The 19061-nt window shown below is 40.8% G+C and overlaps 5 protein-coding genes and 1 long non-coding RNA gene across 7 annotated transcripts; 3 read left to right on the top strand and 3 right to left on the bottom strand.

The window, feature by feature from the left end:
* Positions 1-2405: 2405 nt before the first annotated feature.
* Positions 2406-4094, top strand: LOC117890681. The gene is made up of 2 exons (XR_004648592.1): positions 2406-2522; positions 3462-4094. It is a non-coding gene; the product is annotated as an uncharacterized LOC117890681 (long non-coding RNA).
* LOC117890680 (ARL14 effector protein) lies at positions 2720-4094 on the top strand. The gene has a single exon (XM_034795664.1). It carries the CDS (start codon positions 2791-2793, stop codon positions 3151-3153), a length of 363 nt encoding a protein of 120 aa, XP_034651555.1. The 5' UTR covers positions 2720-2790; the 3' UTR covers positions 3154-4094.
* A 525-nt stretch (positions 4095-4619) lies between these two features.
* Positions 4620-5802, bottom strand: LOC117890679. The gene is made up of 4 exons (XM_034795663.1): positions 5505-5802; positions 5212-5447; positions 5026-5136; positions 4620-4962 (listed from the first exon to the last, which is right to left on the bottom strand). The coding sequence occupies exons 1-4, from the start codon at positions 5709-5711 to the stop codon at positions 4818-4820; spliced, it is 699 nt and encodes a 232-aa protein (XP_034651554.1). The 5' UTR covers positions 5712-5802; the 3' UTR covers positions 4620-4817.
* A 680-nt stretch (positions 5803-6482) lies between these two features.
* On the bottom strand, positions 6483-8522 carry LOC117890678 (zinc finger protein DPF3). Of its 2 annotated transcripts, XM_034795660.1 has the most exons (4): positions 7863-8522; positions 7415-7684; positions 7274-7350; positions 6483-7222 (listed from the first exon to the last, which is right to left on the bottom strand). In XM_034795660.1, exons 1-4 carry the CDS (start codon positions 8302-8304, stop codon positions 6545-6547), a joined length of 1467 nt encoding a protein of 488 aa, XP_034651551.1. In that variant the 5' UTR covers positions 8305-8522; the 3' UTR covers positions 6483-6544. The 2 variants fall into 2 exon arrangements, with proteins under 2 accessions (XP_034651551.1, XP_034651550.1); XM_034795659.1 differs by having other exon boundaries at positions 6483-7350.
* A 1085-nt stretch (positions 8523-9607) lies between these two features.
* LOC117891138 lies at positions 9608-10618 on the top strand. Its single transcript, XM_034796347.1, has one exon. The coding sequence runs from the start codon at positions 9613-9615 to the stop codon at positions 10474-10476; it is 864 nt and encodes a 287-aa protein (XP_034652238.1). The 5' UTR covers positions 9608-9612; the 3' UTR covers positions 10477-10618.
* Positions 10619-10693: 75 nt separating this feature from the next.
* Positions 10694-11655, bottom strand: LOC117891139 (josephin-like protein). The gene is made up of 2 exons (XM_034796348.1): positions 11501-11655; positions 10694-11388 (listed from the first exon to the last, which is right to left on the bottom strand). Exons 1-2 carry the CDS (start codon positions 11577-11579, stop codon positions 10883-10885), a joined length of 585 nt encoding a protein of 194 aa, XP_034652239.1. The 5' UTR covers positions 11580-11655; the 3' UTR covers positions 10694-10882.
* Positions 11656-19061: the final 7406 nt, after the last annotated feature.

Raw genomic sequence — 19061 nt, forward strand, 5'->3', positions numbered from 1 at the left:
GGCTGAGGTTTGTAATTTTGACAAAGTTTTTTGGAAAGCGTAAATTAAAAGCTAAAGCAATACCAACATTAAACATTGAACCATCGACCACTGGTACTTGTGATGAGAATTTATTTTCAGGAAATTCAGCTACCAATAAATAAACAGAAAATAGGATGAACTGAAAGAGAGTAAAACTGGGCCATGTGGATAATATTAAGGAAATATCGAACGAATTAGAGCAAGGTTCCGACACAGATACCTCTGATGTAGATCCATTTGAATGTAGTGAAACGAGTGTTATAGAAATTTTGCGAAGCTGAAGACAAAAACGAGCCGTCTGCTAATCATGAACACAAGCAAAAATCCAATGGAAAATGCATTATATCCTCCTGCCGTTTTGGAAATATAGAGAGCTCGACCGATTTTCCTGTGAGGTTATTCTCTTTTCCATCGTATCTATTATTCTTCAATAAGTGGGTTGAGGCGTGTAATTTGGATAGAATGATTGTGAAAAGAACTTCACTAATTTGCGAACGTCATTTTGAGGCCAAGTGGTTAGGGAAGAATGGTTTGAACAATGGAGCAATTCCAACATTGAACTTGTCTGATAATTCCGAATTGGCTCCATTGAATGCAAGAACTTGTGATGAGAATTCATTTTTAAGAAATTCGTTAGATAACAAATCAATAGAAAACAGAAATCAGAACGTGTAACGTCTAGCATGTAGATACAAGTGTACGTACATATCTCTTCCAATACAGAAGACTGTCGAGGTTCCTACATACAATGGGGATTCCTATATGGATTATATGAATTAAAATTATCAGTGCATTGCGCTCTAGAGACAGGCAGTTGATTAGTTAATAACTAAAAATACAAAACGAATAATACCAAACTACTGCTCGCGCCGTCGCTTGAAATGCGCTCACTTGCCCAGACATACCGATGTCCAGATATCCCGAAGAGCCGTTCTAATGTTTATTAGGTACTAGTCCCGTCCCTGGGGTCCGTCAAGCTCACCATCAGGCTCAGCACCCAGCTGAAAGTTTGAATGGCATCCGACGCGTTTGACAATGTTTCTGGATGAGTTGTATTAATTCTCCGGAATACCTCCCCAATATTGATCTTTAGTGATTTTCCAAAACGCTCCATCCTTCCACTATGCAAGTGCGTCAGCCTGAATGGATTCCATCCATGGCCAACTTGCGTCGTACAACAGCCTGAATTTCCGTCACCTCCTGAACGTGGACGTCGTGCACATTGGCCGGTGGAGCTATCTCCTCAATGGTTGGGAACTCCCGCTCCCAATTGTCCCCATACGTCCGGGTATATAAGCCCGTGATGGCTGTATCCCAATGGCGGTATTTATGCCACATTCTTTCCCGCAAATGATACCTCTGCGCGGCGTACATCAGTGCCTCGTGTTTGGCAAAACATCCATCGGCGACAACGGCAATCAAGTTGGGATCCACGTTACAGATCTCCAGCATATGTAGCACCTTCTTCAGGGCGGCGAGGATCTCCATGCCTCCTAACTCCTCGAGTCTCCGCGATGCCACAGTCAGATGAACGGTACGGTAGTGGGTGCCATCAATATGGCATAAAGCTATCGCCAACGCCTTCCAGTTGCTGTGCTGATCCTCTCTGCCAATGGAGGAGAAGTGGTACTCGTCCATGACCAAGAAAAAGGGCTGCCTGTAGTCCTCAAGGGCCCCAAATCGGTTTATTTTGCCTCGCGCTAATTGCTGTTTTTGCGACGCCCGCTTAACATGCTTGCAAGTCCGGTTGATGTCCCTTACTCGTCCTCGGAAAATGTCCAGATCAAGGAAGATAGTCCGCAGTGTCCTTAGATCCCTGTTGCTATTCGAAAACTGAATACTGAATACTATTCTGGTCCACTATTTATACAAGAAAATGTACATATGTAGGTAGAAAATCGATTCAGTTTGGAAATTCCACCAGAACCCTTGTAAAACTGACCCGTAATAAAGTAGTTTGTGGTCGACGTTTTTTTTCGTAAATTTAGGGATTTTAGGTAAATTAGTTACATTATTTTCTGTGCCATTCAATAGGCAGGCTAAACTCAGGTGGTTATGCGTATATATTCTGGTATAACCGAACATGCAATAAAAATTATGTGTGAAAAACCCGCTACAATTTAAATTGTGTGGCAAGTTCAACAACCTGTAATACAAAAGTACTTCGAAAGATTTCCCTGCCCAGAACAGATCTAAGATTTAGTTCCTATTACTTATTATTATTCCCGCCAAGTACTTTGAAATTCTATTTCGAAAATAAATACTTTTAATACTTTTTCCGATTTTTACGCGTTTTCAACTTTTAATCAGAATTGTTTTTCCTGTTTGCGCTCTCTTTCTCTCCTTTCGCTTTTTATTGCCAGCGCTCTCTCACTCTCCAAAGTCGTAAGGTGGCAGCGCCGCATAAACAGCTGGTCTGTCTGTGTGCCCACAAAAACATATATCGATATACCAGTCCATGCATCACAGCGACGCTAAATTCCCTCGAAAAAATCGCGTGTGTAAGTAACAAGCGGTTACCTGGTCAATGCGGACTCATCGTCGTGCGACCATCCAATATCGCGTCAGCGATTAAATACCAAAAAAAAAAAAAACAAGCGGACACTAACAACTCTTTTCAACAACATTTTTAGTAACTTTTTATAATATTCAACACAAAACTGAAGAACCTGGTCAATGCGGACTCATCTCTGCGACCAACTAATTTCGCTATAGCGATTAAATATAAAAAAAAAAATAGTGTTCTAGTTTGGAAGACAACGAACAACGATGAGTTCAGATATTGATCCTGATTATTCCACCCGCCGTTTGCGGCAAAGACAAACTAAGAAAGGCGAATCTAATGACGATAATGTTGCCAATGAATCAGAGAAGAACAAGCGAAGAGGAAAGAAAAGAGGTCAACATTACGGGAAAAATAGTGCTTATGATGAATATGGGATTATTCGCTACAATGGATTAGATATCTGCGACTGCATGAGCGCAAAGTGTGATGGATGCTGGTACGAATGTCAATGTTGTGGCTCTACCAGGTGCGGTCCTACCTGTAGAGCTAATCGAAAGTTTTTCTACGAAGGAATTAACTACGATGGAAAGGACTTATCCATAACTAATCAATTCCTTCCGAAATGAACTGAAATAGTTTTAAAGCAGCTATGTACGTATGTAAATATGTATGTATGTACATGACGCTGTTAAACTAGATCATGAGCTAAGTAACATACATATGTACTACTATTTTTAAATACACATTTTAATGTAAATTTGATTCTATACAAAACTACAACGGATCAACGTATTCGCATCCTGGCGGTAAAGGTTTGGAACTACTGGGTGTTGAAAAATGTTATATTCCTTAAACAAAGGCCGCTTGTTCATCTGTGGGGGTCCTTCAGGCATCTAAATATAACCAACGATTTTAGCAACCAATTTGAGTTCAGGACTTCGGCCAGATCCAGAGAATAGGGTAGTTGAAGGAACAGTTCGTTCCGGTTCCCGAAAAGGAGACAGACTCGCAAAGAGATGGCTGAAGCATTCAGGCGTGGAGCAGGACGCGATCCACGGGTTTTGCAGAGGTCCGTTAGTGTCCTCGGAAAGGGCAGTCGGTAGCTCCTGGACGACCTCCGAGTGGAGATGGAGAACTATGTCTCGCTCGTCAAGACAAGGCCATAATCGGCAAGGCGAACATCTCTGTGGAGTCTAACAGAATGAGCAAAGACTTTCCTTTAGATACATATGCCCGTTAGTGGAGGGCGCTGAACCTGGGCATTACTCTCAAGAAGTGGACAAGATGCTGGAACTAGAAGTGATAGGCCCTGTCGATAGACCGTGTAACCTTGATTAGCCGTCCCTATATATATATGTATAGGTATATCTATTTATTAATTGCATATGTAGTACATAGTATTAATATATATGTATGTACTGTATTTATTCATAGATTTAATCAAATCTTCCCCCATTACGTAAAGATTATGAGGCCGCAACAGTCGAGCGCTCAGCCAAATTTTTGTGTCATAGTTACAGTTAAATGTGTTGAAACGTTCGGTTGAAAATTATAACGAAAATATGAAGAGCTAAGCGTTTTTCGTAAGGGGGGAAGACCCAACGGCGAAATGATGAAAGTCAGCTGCACATGGCAAGGAAGTTCTGAGAGGTTCTGAGCCGGATCTCAGGGAGGTTGGTAAATGTATATTACCATATAAATCTTTAACTTGCTGTGAGCGTTTTGTCCTTTTTATACCCGGTACTCGAAGAGTAAATAGAGTATATTCTATTTGTGCACAAAGTGGATGTGTGTAACGCACAGAAGGATCTTGAAGGATATTCTTGATCAGTATCAATAGCCGAGTCGATCCTTATGAGCACCTAGTACTCAGAGACTATAAGAGATAGGGCATCCAGGTTTTGCATGCAGACATGCATGACTTGTATGCTGACAGTGTTACAAATGTAAACTTCCGCCACCACAAGGGGCGAAAATCTCCCACAGCCACAATTTTGATACAAGAAAACTAAAAACGCCATTCTGTAGGGAAGAACCATATCTATTAGATCACCGAATTGGGATCCGATTGGATTATTATTATAGCCAGAATGAAGAAATGAATTTGCAGTGGCTAAACCCACCCCGTCCCGCAGCTTTTTTTTGTTGTTTGCACACAGATGGTGTGGTACAGATGTTGCACAGGATATAAAAGTTGTGGCGCGTAAGAAGCGTCTCTCACGTCCCTTCTCGTTTACTTTGAATACATGTATCTAAAAATAACATCTTCCTATACACATATTAAAGTGAACTAGATTTTCAAGTTGGCTTCATGCGAAAACCAATCGATCAGATCTATATTGCAGTCGTACCGTCGACAATCGTTCCAGGATGCTTCCTCCGCAAATATGAAATCAGCAGCAACATCGAGTTTAGAGTTCAAACTAGATGTGGGACTGCAAGTACAAATAATATTTTGAATATTAAAGAATCAATTTAGTCAGTTAAGAAAATCGCACCTTAATAGTAAATTAATTAGCTCAGCTCCAACACTGAAGTCCTTGGAAAATCCAATTCTTTTGGCTTCACAGATGGCTTGTAAAAGGCACTCGTGACCGTTGTAACCGTAGCTTAAATATAAATAATGGTTAAATATAATTAAAAGCTTGTGCAACAACAGAATTCATACGAAGATCGCGCCATACCCGTTAAGTAAATATTCAATGACAGCGTATATATGCCAGCGTAGACGCGTGGGCTTCAGGTACATTTTCCTTTCTTTTCCAGTTTTTAAAAACGTGTTGAGGTCATATTCGGGTAAAAAGGGGCTCTGGCGAAACACCGTAGCATTATAGGGTAGATAAAACTCGGCTTTCAATACGTAGCCCACGGTGAGCGATTCATAGTCGAGATTTGCTGGTATTCCTATTCCAGCAATGAACTAAACTATTTGGATAAAAATATTTATGCTTAAAGGTAAGTCTTTAATATACATCACCTGATGTCTAGTTGGAGCTTGCCTTGGAAATATTAGGAATCGTTTAGCTCGCATATACATATCAATTTTTTTGGGTTTAAACGTTACAATAAGACATATTGTTAAGACCGAAGACCACACGCTCCTATTCATTTCGCTGACAGCACAATAACTGCTCTCAGAAAGACATCTGAAGTCAAAATACAAAATTTCTTTAACAATTAGCATTGAACTGCAAAACAGTCCAGAAATAACCAGGCTAACAGATTAGTATCACAGTCGTTAATACAGTAGTCAGAATTCGTAAGTGTTAAAAGTTCTAGTGGTTCTCTTATATCTACAATGTACACATGTACTCATCGGGCCATGTTGGAAGCATGCAATGACGGCAGATCGCCGATGAAGAATCCAGTGGACTAGAACACAGACACAACGAAGAAGACTTCAAATCGAAGCGGAAGGCCTTGAACTGAGCCATCAAGAAAAGGAAGGCTTAATGTTTTTCCGAACCCTTTAGGCTCCAAGTCGTACGCAGAAGATGGTCATGGGGAAGCTCTGCAGAACGCCAATGCTTCCCAGTGCAACTTAGTTCATTACGAGAATACTGTGCCTATCCCAGAGTGTAGTTTATTCGAGAGTGATACTTGATGGCAATCATCCGAAGCCATTCTCTGATTTCTACAGAACGAATAATATAATCGATTCTAAACAATACTGACTATATGTATTTGCCTGATGAATTGCATAATTTATTGATTATGTAAAACTTTGAAGTCTATAGAATTTGTTGTAAATATGCATACATTTTAGACAAATTTTCAAAGCCGAGGGGAATACTTAGAAAAATACTAGTGAACTTCACTTAGGAATTAGTTAGTTGTACAAATAAAAATGACACACGCAAGTAAAATAAACTTACGAAAGAAATACATACATACTTAACATAACTAAATTAAAATTTCGTTTAAATGTAAATGTATGAGGACTCGAATTTGTTCATTTTTTTAAAACTGAGCATTTGCATTATTCCATTCATGTTTGGAATCTATAATGTAAGTTGTTTATTTGTGCTTGTGAAATTCCTCCATGCAAAGCTTGCAGCTCCAAGATCCTTCTGGTGGAGTAACGAGAGGCGGAGATAGGCAATACATGTGATATCCGCGATCACAATCGTCGCAAAATAAAAGCTGATCGTCATTGTCAGAGGTCCCACAAATGGAGCAATACTTGCATTCTATGCATTGCCAGCGATACCGTTTAACTGATATAATCATATTTGCTGTGAACTGCAAGCACGATGGATGACCAGAACGCCCACAGTCGGAACAGGAAACGAGCTCCTCCGGCATGCTAGTTTTTTTGTTTTCACGCTGATCGCCCAAGCAAAAGTCACAGTAGGGAGATGGTTGCGCCACTTCTCGTTCAACACGTTGTTTGAGCTTTTTCGGACTAGCGCCCGACGACCCAGCTGATACTGCTGCTGCTGAAGGGTTAACAGCGGAATATATAGGAGGTCCAGCGGAGACGTTTGATGATGCGGCTATGCCCATCCCTGCAATTCCAGCCATGGTTGCCAAGGGAATCGAGTCATTGGATGCTCCTGCATCACTTAAATTCTTGTCGTAGGATGAAGCAATGTTGGTCGGCATTACCAGAGCCGATTGGGAGGTTTCATCATTAATCGGAATGGGAGACGCTGAGTTTGAGTGCGATGCATAGAGTCCTGTGGCTGCAGCTGCTGCCGTGTTAGCTGCGTGGGCAACTGCTGCTGCAGCAGCCGCTGCAGCTGCAGATGTGTTTCCACTGTTTCCGCCGCCTCGACGTCTCCGATCAGTTTCCCCGTCAGCAATGTTTTTACGACGATTGCCTGTATCAATAAGCAGCTTCAGTGATCGTAAGGTCTAAGCTCATGAAATTAATTTGTTACTTACCACCGCCCTTACGACCACGTTTAGGTGTACCTTCTACAGTCGCATTGGACCGCCGAGGTCGTGAGCTCCGCTTGCGTTTTCCCCTATTACTGTATGATTCATCAAACTCGTTATCCGAATCAAAGTCATCTTCATAGTCGTCGCCGCCATGATGATAGTGGGAGGAATCTATCTCGTCGTGGAACCACTCCTTTTCGACATTTGCATGTGAATCTTTACTATCATTGTCTCCCGACGCACCCATAGAATTTCCGTCAGTAGCAGCAATAGCTGAAAGAAAAATATGATAATGGTAGCGTAGTTTGACACTATTTTTATTTTATTTATTATCCTTCACAAATGCGAAAAATATCATGCTTCGAAAATTTCACTATCCCAAAGTGACCTTCGTGATTTGTGGTTTGTAAATTGTTATTGATTTTTGATACGACTAAAGTTAGTCCCTTACCAGCACTTTCAATCTGATGATGGTCACGTACACCGACTGTACATGTTGGTACATGGTGATGGTGATGCTGTTGGTGGTGGGTGTGGGAAATATGATGCTCGCGGTACTGATAGGCACGGTAGCTGTGATTTGGGTTAAGTAAATACTGTCGCTTCGGCTTACGCCAACGAGTTGATGGGTACGTATAAATCTGTCCATGGCGAAATCCTGGCATACGCTGTTTTTTCTTCATGAAGAGAGCACAGTGTGTCTGTGCAACACCGGTTTGGGGGTCAAGAAATGGCATTCGAAGACGCCTTTCGATACAAAGTCGCGTGTTAAAGTTCTCGCTGTTTTCTAGAATCTCCTTATACCTTTCCTTGTCGTTCAGAAAATTTTGAATTCTCTCAAAGTTTCCAATGTTTACGACCAACGTTTTTTCAATTTCGGAAGCGGAAGCCATATTGATGCGGTTAATGACGGCGTGCGAACGTTCAGACCATTCGAATTTAAGTATTCCGAATTAAATTAACTTTTTTCTCAAATTTTCTGCAGTCAATGAGATTTGGTTTAAAATAAAGGACCATGCATTTTTCCCAATTGTATTCGTTGCACAAACATCTTTTTACAGTACAAAACAAAGGGACGCAGAACAAACACACAAACAAAATAAATTTTCTCGAAGTGGCAACGATACAATAATTTCAGTATTTCGACTATTTAAGTGTTTGGTATTTGAACGAAAAACTACCGCTACTTTTATTGATAAATAACAAAAATAAGGGTAGTCTTGTAAGAGTTTAGGAGTTTTTTTAAGCCTACTTAGAACATAGCACATATTCGAACAAAAGAGGCATAAATGAATAAAATAAACACCTCCGACTGGGATCAATATATATTAACATTGATATGTATGGCAACGAGAAGAAATCATCCTTGTCCCATGCACGACAAAAAATTGAGCCAGATTATATATATATATAATTAAATTAAAATATTAAATTCAAAAATTAAAAAAGGGAAAAAGAGAACTTGTCGTTGCAATAGGAAAGCATTCAAGTTATCCAAAAATACATACTGTGCGCCAAATGTGCATTATGGCTAAATTGCAATAATATTCAAAAATTATATTTTTAATATCAGTTCAATTATTTATATCACAATAATGGCATGGGAGAAGTATTTGTTGACCCCGACGATGTATTTCAACTCTCTTTTACGTTTTTGCACACCGTATTTGCTTCCTATTTTCAATCCAAGAATAATGACGAATAAAACGAAGCAAGAGCAAGAGGGCTAGGAAAGAGCATTAAATAAAGACGATTTAAAACTTATTAATGCAATCGAACGAAAACTGATTATATTATATTACAATATTACAATTACAATTTATTAATCTTATACCCGGTACTCATTTTATCAATTTTTAATGAGATAAAACCCGTGTATATTTCATTTCTGTCCAGCCAGAACGGACTTATCCAATAATGAGGTGCTTTCTCCATGCATTGTTGCCCTCTAAGCTCCTTATCAACTCTGAAATAACACACTCCTCCCACTTTCATACAAAATTTGAATTTTTAATTGATTTATACTTTCTGTCACAAGAACATATATCGCATCTGAGTACAGCGCTAGCGATACAGGATATATATAGACAGTAGTAAATAAAGAATACTGTTCAAAAATATAATTTAATTCATACGTATTTTATTTTTAAAAGCGGTATTTTTTTGTTAAACGGTTACACTACAGGGCGTGTGTTGTGTTTATGACGCAAAGGCTTGGGTGTTTTTTTTTTCGTTCGTATAGTCAAACGGCAACTATCCCGCGATCGAAAATGGGGGCGTCGAACCGCAGTACGCAAGTGGCTCTTTGCATTTCCGGAATTTCATTTCTGCTTTTTATCATTGCGTTTTCAACACCCTATTGGTTGGTTACAGATGGGCGTTTAGAAAAGCCACGCTTTACCAATCTGGGTCTATGGGAAGTGTGCTTCAATGATTTTCAGGATATTCACCGTTTCTACGACAACCCTTTCAACGGATGCATGTGGGTCTTTGAAGAGGAATACTACATCATACATGATTTTCTACTACCGGGGTTCTATATAGCAGTGCAGCTATTTGCAACGCTTTGCTTCGTCATGTGCCTTATTGGCCTGCCTCTTACACTGGCCTTCTTGAGGACCTCTCGCGACGATGATCGATACGTTGTGCTGCTACTGACCATTGGGTCTTGCCAAGTGTTGGGCTCGATTTTCGGATTTATTGCCGTAGTAATTTTCGGTGCCAAGGGAGACTCTCGGGACTGGATGCCTGGATGGCAGAATAATGACATGGGCTGGTCGTTTGCGTTGGGCGTGGTTGGAGCTGTGTTGTTGTTACCTGGAGGAATACTTTACATGGTTGAAGCCCGTCGCGAACGCTACAAGCGCCTCAACGAAATAAGTAATCGGGAAGTTAGCGAATACGGAGATGACTGCTATCAGCACCAGGCAAATGTCGCAACGACCCCGACTGCTCCATCACCGTCCCAATCTTACTTTGCACCAGAGCCAAGCCGTCCACGTCGTCCTCAGTCAGGACGTACGCCTAACATTCCGCCACATGGAGGAATTCAAACAGATATATAACTGTTAAAGTCACCCAATCTAAACATATCTACACATATATTTTAGTAACGTGTCTCGATTATTAATTTTTACTTGATTCATTCCATCAATTAGAGTGTATCCAATTGTAATCACAGTTAATTGAAACATATCCGTCCATTAATGCATATTATTTCAAATTGTACTACCACTATTTTAAGAAAACATGAAATAAATTTAAAAAAACTTTAAACGTGGGTTGAGTTAAGTTGAGATAGTTTATTACATGTTTTCATAATGTATAACATTTCGTTAACCAATATAAAGAATTATGTGGCTCTTAAACTACAATTGCTGCTTAGAAACCCCTTGCTGAGATGTTTTTTACCTATAACAAATTCATTTTACCTCCATTTCATTCATGTATTTATGAAATTTTTGTTAATGATCATGTTGACCCTGTTGTTTTATTTATGTCGTGCGACTCTTCCATGCATCGCTGTGATGGTCCAGTACAGTCGTTACGATAACTTACAAGAAAAAGTTCATGCTGCTGTTCCTTTTCCCCAAGCTGTTCTCGCAAAAACTGGAGGACATCGGAATCAGTGCCCAATAATTCAGGCTGTCGAAGTTTGGAATCAAGATTATAGTAGTGCTGCCCTATACGACGCACTGCTATCCAGTGTCTCTTTCGTAATGGCAATGTTATTGTGCCGATCTTGTAATCTGATGGAATGTTGAGTATGAAACCCACAATTGAATCTAAGTCAATGCCAGACGGGTCTTTTCGTTTATCAAACCAAAAGGCTTCACAATTTTTTAGTTCTAAGGCGGTCATAATAACATTAATATCATAATTTCCGAGTCCAAGAAGGGATCGATGAGGATTTATCCATACGTTGGGACTTAAGTTAGTGCATATATTGTCCAGCTCTTCCTTTCTGTAAATATGTTCTGGCAATACAGTTATATTATACATACATATGTATATTAACATGCATACATGCATATGTATGTCAATTTATCAGAATGGTATTCAAAAGCTTTTCAGTGAAATGTAACTAACCTTGGAATAGATTGTTGAGAGCGTGGAGGGCACACAATTGCTTTGTTTGCTTTTCATGATATATCTTTAAAATTGGCATGTTAATCAGTAGGTACTCAGTAACCAGTAGTAGTAGTAGAATTGTTAAAACAAAAAAAACTCAATTGGTGTACGGTATATATGTACATATGGTATATTTAGTACATTTATTGGCGTTTTATATCAGTTTTAGGTATTTTACAGTCAATTTTAATAGCAGGCAAACATAAAACAAAAGAATACAAATTTGCTCTAAAAATTTGAGCTAATGTAAAAACAAAATTAAATCGTAATACATACTGGGCATAAGGTGAAATTTAAACCTGCAAAGATCTCTGACCAGCTCTGTCATATCTTCCGGTCCTATAAATAGCCAGAAGACGTTGATGTCCGCTAAAAAAAACTATACTTTTGATATATATCGATTTGATGATATCGTCTTCTGCTGCTGAGCTTTAGTAAGTTTTATTGACCCCTAATGCTTGACCGCTCATATTTATGACAGCATTTATCCTCTCGGAGTGGTCCATATCTACAAATATGATACAGAGACAAATGCAACAAACGGTATTTTGTTCGTCTGTGCAAAAGCAGAAGAAGCCCTCTAGTACTGGGTACTAGCTCGTAGCTGGTGATATACATAAGTACTTATTAGGAAACCACCTCTACTTACTTTGCTAACCCTAAGCAATGCAATTCAACATTTCGTTTTTCGAATAGCCTAGTACTCAGATCGAAAAAAAGCGCCGCTTAAAAAATCAGGGATGATATTCGTATGGAACCGATAAGAAATTTTTGTGCGCACAAGTTACATTTTAGCGGCTGTACGCCAGGCAGTACTCAGATCGACAAAAAACAACTGGCCAAAATAATCTAGAAATTCAGACGATAGTATTTTAAGGTATTGATAGTATTTGTGTGGTATGGATAGTATTTGTGTGTTATTCGTTGGTATGTTGCTAGCAGCTCGAAAAGTATAGATTTGTTTTAATATCCGAGCAACAATGCCGCTGAAGTTGAAAGATAAATGACCACCGTGCTTCTAAACGAGATTAAGGCCATCAAACGGCAAAAAAGGAAACAATTATTATAGATTAATGAGATTATAATGAATTTATTTGCATTTTTAATTTGTTTAACTTATTTGAACGCCAGTATCTTCATGTTGCCAAGACACAGACCCTGCTGGCTGTTAACAAAATGTTTTAAGTAGTTTTCCTTTTGGGACCAAGTACTGCTCCACAGGGTCGTGCCAAGGGGCGATGGCGACAATTTGGGCTCGAAACTATCCAATGTTGAATAGAAAGGGTGCTTGGAGGCGCCGTTTTACAACTTTGAAACGGCCGCAAATATTTCTTGTCACGGCCTTGCTGCTCCACCAATCAAACAAGTCTGCAGATGTCATTCCCAGCCATATGCAAATTCTCTGTCGTATTTTCAAACTGCGGAATAGGCAAAGGGTATCGTTTCATGGGTTTCCATAAATGAACACATATTTATATGATTTATAATACTCAAATGTATAGACAACGACCGCCCTGGATTCTTTCCTGTTTAATCAAAGTTGTCGTAGCTTATTTCGTTGATTGTCCTCCTCCTCCGATCATGCAAGAGCCGCACAGTCTCACTAAAGTAATCTCCTGCATGGATCCTTTTGCAATCATTGTTTTATTAACATTTTATAAATTTTTTACACATTTTCAAAAAGGTAAACAAAACAACACAGCTGTCTGAGAAGTGTAACCGTACAGAATGCTGTTTTCACCTCTGGTCACACTCTGCTGCTAGGAAAATGTATTGCAAATTTTGCTAGCAAGTTTTTTTTTCGATCTGAGTACTAGGCTTATGAAAAGTTCTCAAATACACATCATTTACCGCGAAAGGGTACTTACATGGGTAAGAATTTTGAGCTTATTTGATGTGTATTATTTTTTATTTTTCAAACTGTTGTTCTCCTCATTTTTATACCCGGTACTCGAAGAGTAAATAGGGTATATTGTATTTGTGCGAATAACGGTTGTATGTAACGCACAGAAGGAAACATTTCCGACCCCATTAGGTTAGGTTAGGTTGAGGCAGACGTCGGGATTTCACAATCCCGACACTTAGGCCGGTTTCGGCCCGTTGTGATTCCGCTTGGATCTTTTCCTCTTCTCCTCCCGTTTGTCAGGGTGTCAACAGTGCTCCCATCCAGATGCTCTCACAAAGTTTGCTATCTTCCTGGGGCCTATAGTAGCCATTTCTGAAATGTCGTTAAGAAAAGGTGAGCCCAGATATTTTAGCCTCCTTCTACTGAGAGCCGGGCAGTAGCAGAACAGATGTTCTACTGTCTCCTCCTCGTCCTCGTCTCTACAGCTACGACAGAAGTCGTTATAGGGGGCACCCAGCCTATTTGCATGGTTGCCTATTAGCCAGTGCCCTGTAAGAGAGCGAATGACTACGCTGCACCTATGTCTGCTGAGTTTGCATAGTTCAGCGGTGCGTTTTTTCGAGATGTCTGGCCACGTTTGTCGGGTGATGCGACAACCCGTGACCATTTGCCATCTGTTGGTTGTTTGCAGGGTATAGTACTCTTTTATTTTGAGCTTACTCCTTTTCTCGATTAAGGGGGAGTGTAGTGCCAGATCTGGCCAACTCGTCTGCTATGCAGTTGCCTTCAATGTCCTGGTGTCCCGGGACCCATATTAGGCTAATAGCATATTGCATTGCTATCTCCTGTTGAGATTTGCGACAATTTGCCACTGTGGTCGAATTCGACGAAATCGCGCTTAATGCATCATTTGGTGTGGTGCGGAGAGCGCCACTGATGCAAAGAGTGGCCTTTCGTTGGACTTTTGCAGTTGAGCGGTGATTGTCTTTTTTTACAGAGCCGGCCACCATACTGTGACTCCGTAGAGCAGTATTGGTTTGGCAACAGCTTGGTATATCCATTGGACTATACGTGGGTTCATGCCCCATTTTAGTCCGATGGCTTTTTTGCAGGTGTATAGGGCCATAGAGGCCTTCTTCACTCTTTCTTGCGTGTTTAGGTTCCAATTTAACTTCCTGTCTATTACCAACCTAAGGTAACTGGCACTGTCGCTAAAGGTTAACCTACATTTGTTTAATGTTGGTGGGTTGAGTGGCGGAGTTATGTACTTATTAATGTCTGTACGTTGATATGCAATGACTGCACCATCATGTGGCCCATGCGACACCAAGCCAAAGCCTGTTACGCGCGGAACCCAGCAGAACGCAGCCCTCCTCCCGCCCAACCGACCGAGGGGCGCTGCCGCATGACGCACGGCGCGATTAACCGAACCGGTCGCGAGCATGCAGGAAAGATAGATGTTAGGCTAATATTCGAGGAAAATTAGAACTAAACACAACTAAACTAGAGCAACAATAGCTAAGCAAGCTAAATTATCAAAGTCAAAAATTAAATTAATTACGGGAGAGGTAGGCTTGTATAATTATTTAAGAAGAGGAAGGGAGTGAGTCGAGGATATAATGTGATAGAGGGAATTATAATCCGAGCATAATACTCTAAAGGTTTCATTGGAAGGAACAAAGGAATATAGTTTCTAGTGGGTCTAATGGGAATCGTAAAGTTTACGCGGCTCAACAAGTCAGGGCTGTCTACATCCCCCTTGATCAAGTTGTGCATAAAAATTACACCAAGCATTTTTCTACGTTTAACTAAGAATGGATGGTTTATTAGAAAAAGTCTACTACGGTAGGATGGCAGTCTCACAGTTGCATCTCAGTTGAGGCCACGCAGGGCAAAAAGTAAAAAGTTTTTCTGCACTGATTCAATACGATCCTGATGTATGTTGTACTGAGGGCACCATACACATGAGCCGTACTCTAAAATCGGACGAACAAGCGAGATATAGAGAGTCTTCGTTATATAGGAGTCATCAAATTCCTTTGACCACCTCTTTATAAACCCAAGCACACCCAGTGCTTTATTTACCACAGTAGAAATGTGTTCAGAAAACTTTAACTTGGGGTCTAGTTTAACACCAAGATCATCAACTAATGTAATTCTCTCAAGAGAACTACCGCAGAGGGTGTAAGGTGCCAGTAAGTGGCTGGAGCGATGAAAAGTCATTACTTTGCACTTCGAGGCATTAAGGTGTAACATATTTGCACAACACCATGACTGAAAGCTATTGAGATCAGATTGCAAGCGAGAGTGAAATGAAATGTCCTTATACTGGACACAGAGCTTAACAGCATCCGCATACATAAGTATTCGAGCCTTTGTTAAGACAGAAGGCAGGTCATTAATAAAGAGTCTGAAAAGTAAGGGGCCTAAATGGCTACCCTGTGGTACCCCAGAAGTAACAATAACAGGTAAAGATAAGGAGTTTTTTAAAAGGACCCTTTGAGACCTAGAACACAGGTAGCTAGAAATCCATCTCAACAGATTGGGCGGAAACACAAGAAGGTCGAGCTTTTGTGCAAGAAGAAAGTGGTTTACAGAATCGAATGCCTTACTGGAGTCAGTGTAAATAACATCCACCTGCAAGTTACCCTGGAAGCCTTTAATGACAAAGGAGGTGAACTCTAAAAGATTAGTGGTTGTTGATCGTCGCCGTATAAATCCGTGCTGAGCTGGAGATATAAGTGATTTGCAAAGATGTTGCAAGTGCGGAGTTAAAATTTTCTCGACCATTTTAGGATTAGCGGATAACTTAGATTTACCTCTATAGTTTTTAGCGTCAGACTTGCTACCTTTCTTATGGAGAGGAATTATAAAGGATTCCTTTCAGCTAGAAGAATGGATGGATAGAGTGAATAATTTAAGCAAAGGTCCGCACAGAGACTCGGCACAGTACCTGAGTACACAGCCGGGAACTCCGTCAGGGCCCGGTGAAAATACCGGCTTAACTAATTGAAGTTCATGAAGTAAGGAGCTTTCTTTAAACAAAGGGCAGAAAATGCCATTCGACCTTGGTAAACTACACATGACCTGGGTAGCTTTCGTGGGTAAGATCGGCGATTGCCTGATCATTGTTTGCCGACATATTCAAAAATGATAGCGAGGATGGATGTGCGGACGTTCTACGCTTACTGTTTACAAAGCTGTAGAACTGTTTAAGGTCCTGTGAAAAACGTATCCTGCATCGAAGTAGGTAGTTCCTATAGCATTGAGCATTAAGAACAGTGAAATTTGACCGAGTTATTAAGTAACTAGAAAGAGAAGAGGGAGAACCAACTTCTTGAGATTTTTAGGTTCTTCTTTAGGTTCTTTAGACTGGATAACTCTTTTGTGAACCAAGGAGGTTTCGCAAATCTAGTCGGACATGAGAGTGGGACACACGTGTCAAAAATTGTGTCAAATACATTGTAAAAAATGTTTGTGCCTTCAATGACGTCAGAACAGGAGTACAGAGCGGACCAATCAAAATCCCTTAAGTTATTGAGCTTCGTAAACTCGGCTTTACGAAAGCAACGAAAGCCTACCCGCACGATCCGATACAGTAGGTCCCATATCTACCGTCACTTCGAAAGTAGGATGATAGCAGTCTTCAGGTATAGTGAGCGGGAGTGCTCGTGTTAACAACGCTACGGTCGGATCCGAGACAAAACACAGATCAAGCAATCGACCCAAGGAGTTTTTCACATGGTTGACTTGAGACAGGGACAGGTCTAATAAGCCCAAACAGTACCTGGCAGGTCGTAGTCCCCAAGAACTATTAAATGGTCTTTATTAGATAGCGAGGAAGAAACTGTTTTTAAGGCGGACAAGTGCTGCTCGTATATTAATACATCCGAAGTAGGTGGTATATACGAGCAAGTGGCATAAATAGACTGGCCGGGAAGAATCAGTCTGACACAGAGGAATTCCAGGTCTTGTGAAACCTGGACTATGAAAAGTTCCGACGTGAAGTAACAGTCTACTGCAATCAGAACCCCTCCTAAACGATGAGACGAACGATCATTCCTATAAATTGTGTACCGATCTGCCAAAACTTCGGAACTAAGAATGTCCGGGTTTAAACAGGTTTCGGTAAACACAATAACATGGGATGAAAATGTAAAACTGTCCATAAAAAGAGTGATTAGCTTACTACGTGAGCCGCGAGCATTTTGATAGGCTACAAAGAGGGGAAATTAGTGGGTGATCTGCTTCTTGCAAGTCTTAGCATACAAATCATTTTCTCAAAAAACAAATAGCAGTGAAACCAGTGTGCCGACAAATGCAAATAAGCAGTGCTTAATGCGGGATCGAAAACAGATGAGCGCAGAGAGGAAAGAAGAACAAACGCAGCGACAGCTAGCGCGCGCCCCTGCACAGAAAGTATTGAGAGCGAGAACAGTTACTCGAGCCAGAGAGTGGAAGGCAGAAGCGCAACTACAAGAGAGAGCGGCTAATAGTGAGGGCGTACTTACAAAAAAGAAAAAGCACAAACACTCAAATTAACCGAAGCACAAATGAAAACGATTAAATTTTAATTTTAAACAAATAAAAGGCATGCACTCGCGTATTAGGATATGTAAGAAAAGTGGCAAGTTATTCAGTAATTATTAGAAGAGTTATTTTGAAAAAAACCCGGTTGTTTATCCAAAATAGAAAGGAAAATACGGAGCGCAAAACAAAAACACGTGAATATGTATGTAATACGTATGTTAGTGAATAGCACAAGTACCGTTTTCGAGGCATTTACACCTAATCCGCACGATCTTGTCCATTATGACAATCGAGCAAGTTTTGTGGTCATAAGATCACAGAGTGTTTGGGGGAATTCTCCCGTGAACATTAGGACAACGTCGTCTGCATATGCCACTACACTCCCTCAATATCGAGGATGGCCGCTAGGGAGTATTCCTTAAGGTTTAGAGCTTTCTCTATTCCTGAAATCACTTTATGTAGGGCCGTTTCCGTGGATTTACCTTTCCGGTATGCGTGTTGTGAGTATGACAGCATCTGAGGGTTGATGATTGTCCTCAGATGTAGTCCGACTATTCTTTCGAATGTTTTTGGGAGAAAGGAGGTTAGACTTATCGGTCTGAAGTCCTTTGGCGTCGAGTAGGAGGCTTTTCCCGCTTTCGGGATGAAGACAATTTCTGCCTAGAGCCATGCCTTAGGGATCTTTCCTACCTTTAGTGTCTTCTTGAAGATACATTGTAGCCATTGGATAGGTTGGTCGGCGTATGTGAATCGTTTTGCTTCGGCGCTGGTCGATGGCCCAGACTCCCCCTCTACTTTGCCAGAAGGTCGGGCAGCCGCAGTGTTGCTTAGCTGCCTCTCCAAGGCGTCAGTGTTGGGGGGTGCTGTGCCACCCACCCCAGGATTTGAGTGGGGCCCCAACGGGCTCGCACACTCGCTGTCCACCGGGCAGGTCTTTCCTGCTATTGAGCGGGTTTGGCCAGGCCTTTGGGCCGCTTCCTTTCCCTGCTTGGGATTGTTCCCTTCAGACTTTTGGGGAGTGTCTTTCTCATTTGTTTTTTTTGGTTATTTTTTCTTCTTTATTTTTATTATTTTCATACATTTTGATCCCACGAGATGCAGAGAAGGGAAACGGTCAGCCCAGGCAGAGATCCACTTTGCCCG

The sequence above is a fragment of the Drosophila subobscura genome, chromosome E, assembly GCF_008121235.1.
Source record: "Drosophila subobscura isolate 14011-0131.10 chromosome E, UCBerk_Dsub_1.0, whole genome shotgun sequence".
In the NCBI taxonomy this organism is placed as follows: Eukaryota; Metazoa; Arthropoda; class Insecta; order Diptera; family Drosophilidae; genus Drosophila; species Drosophila subobscura.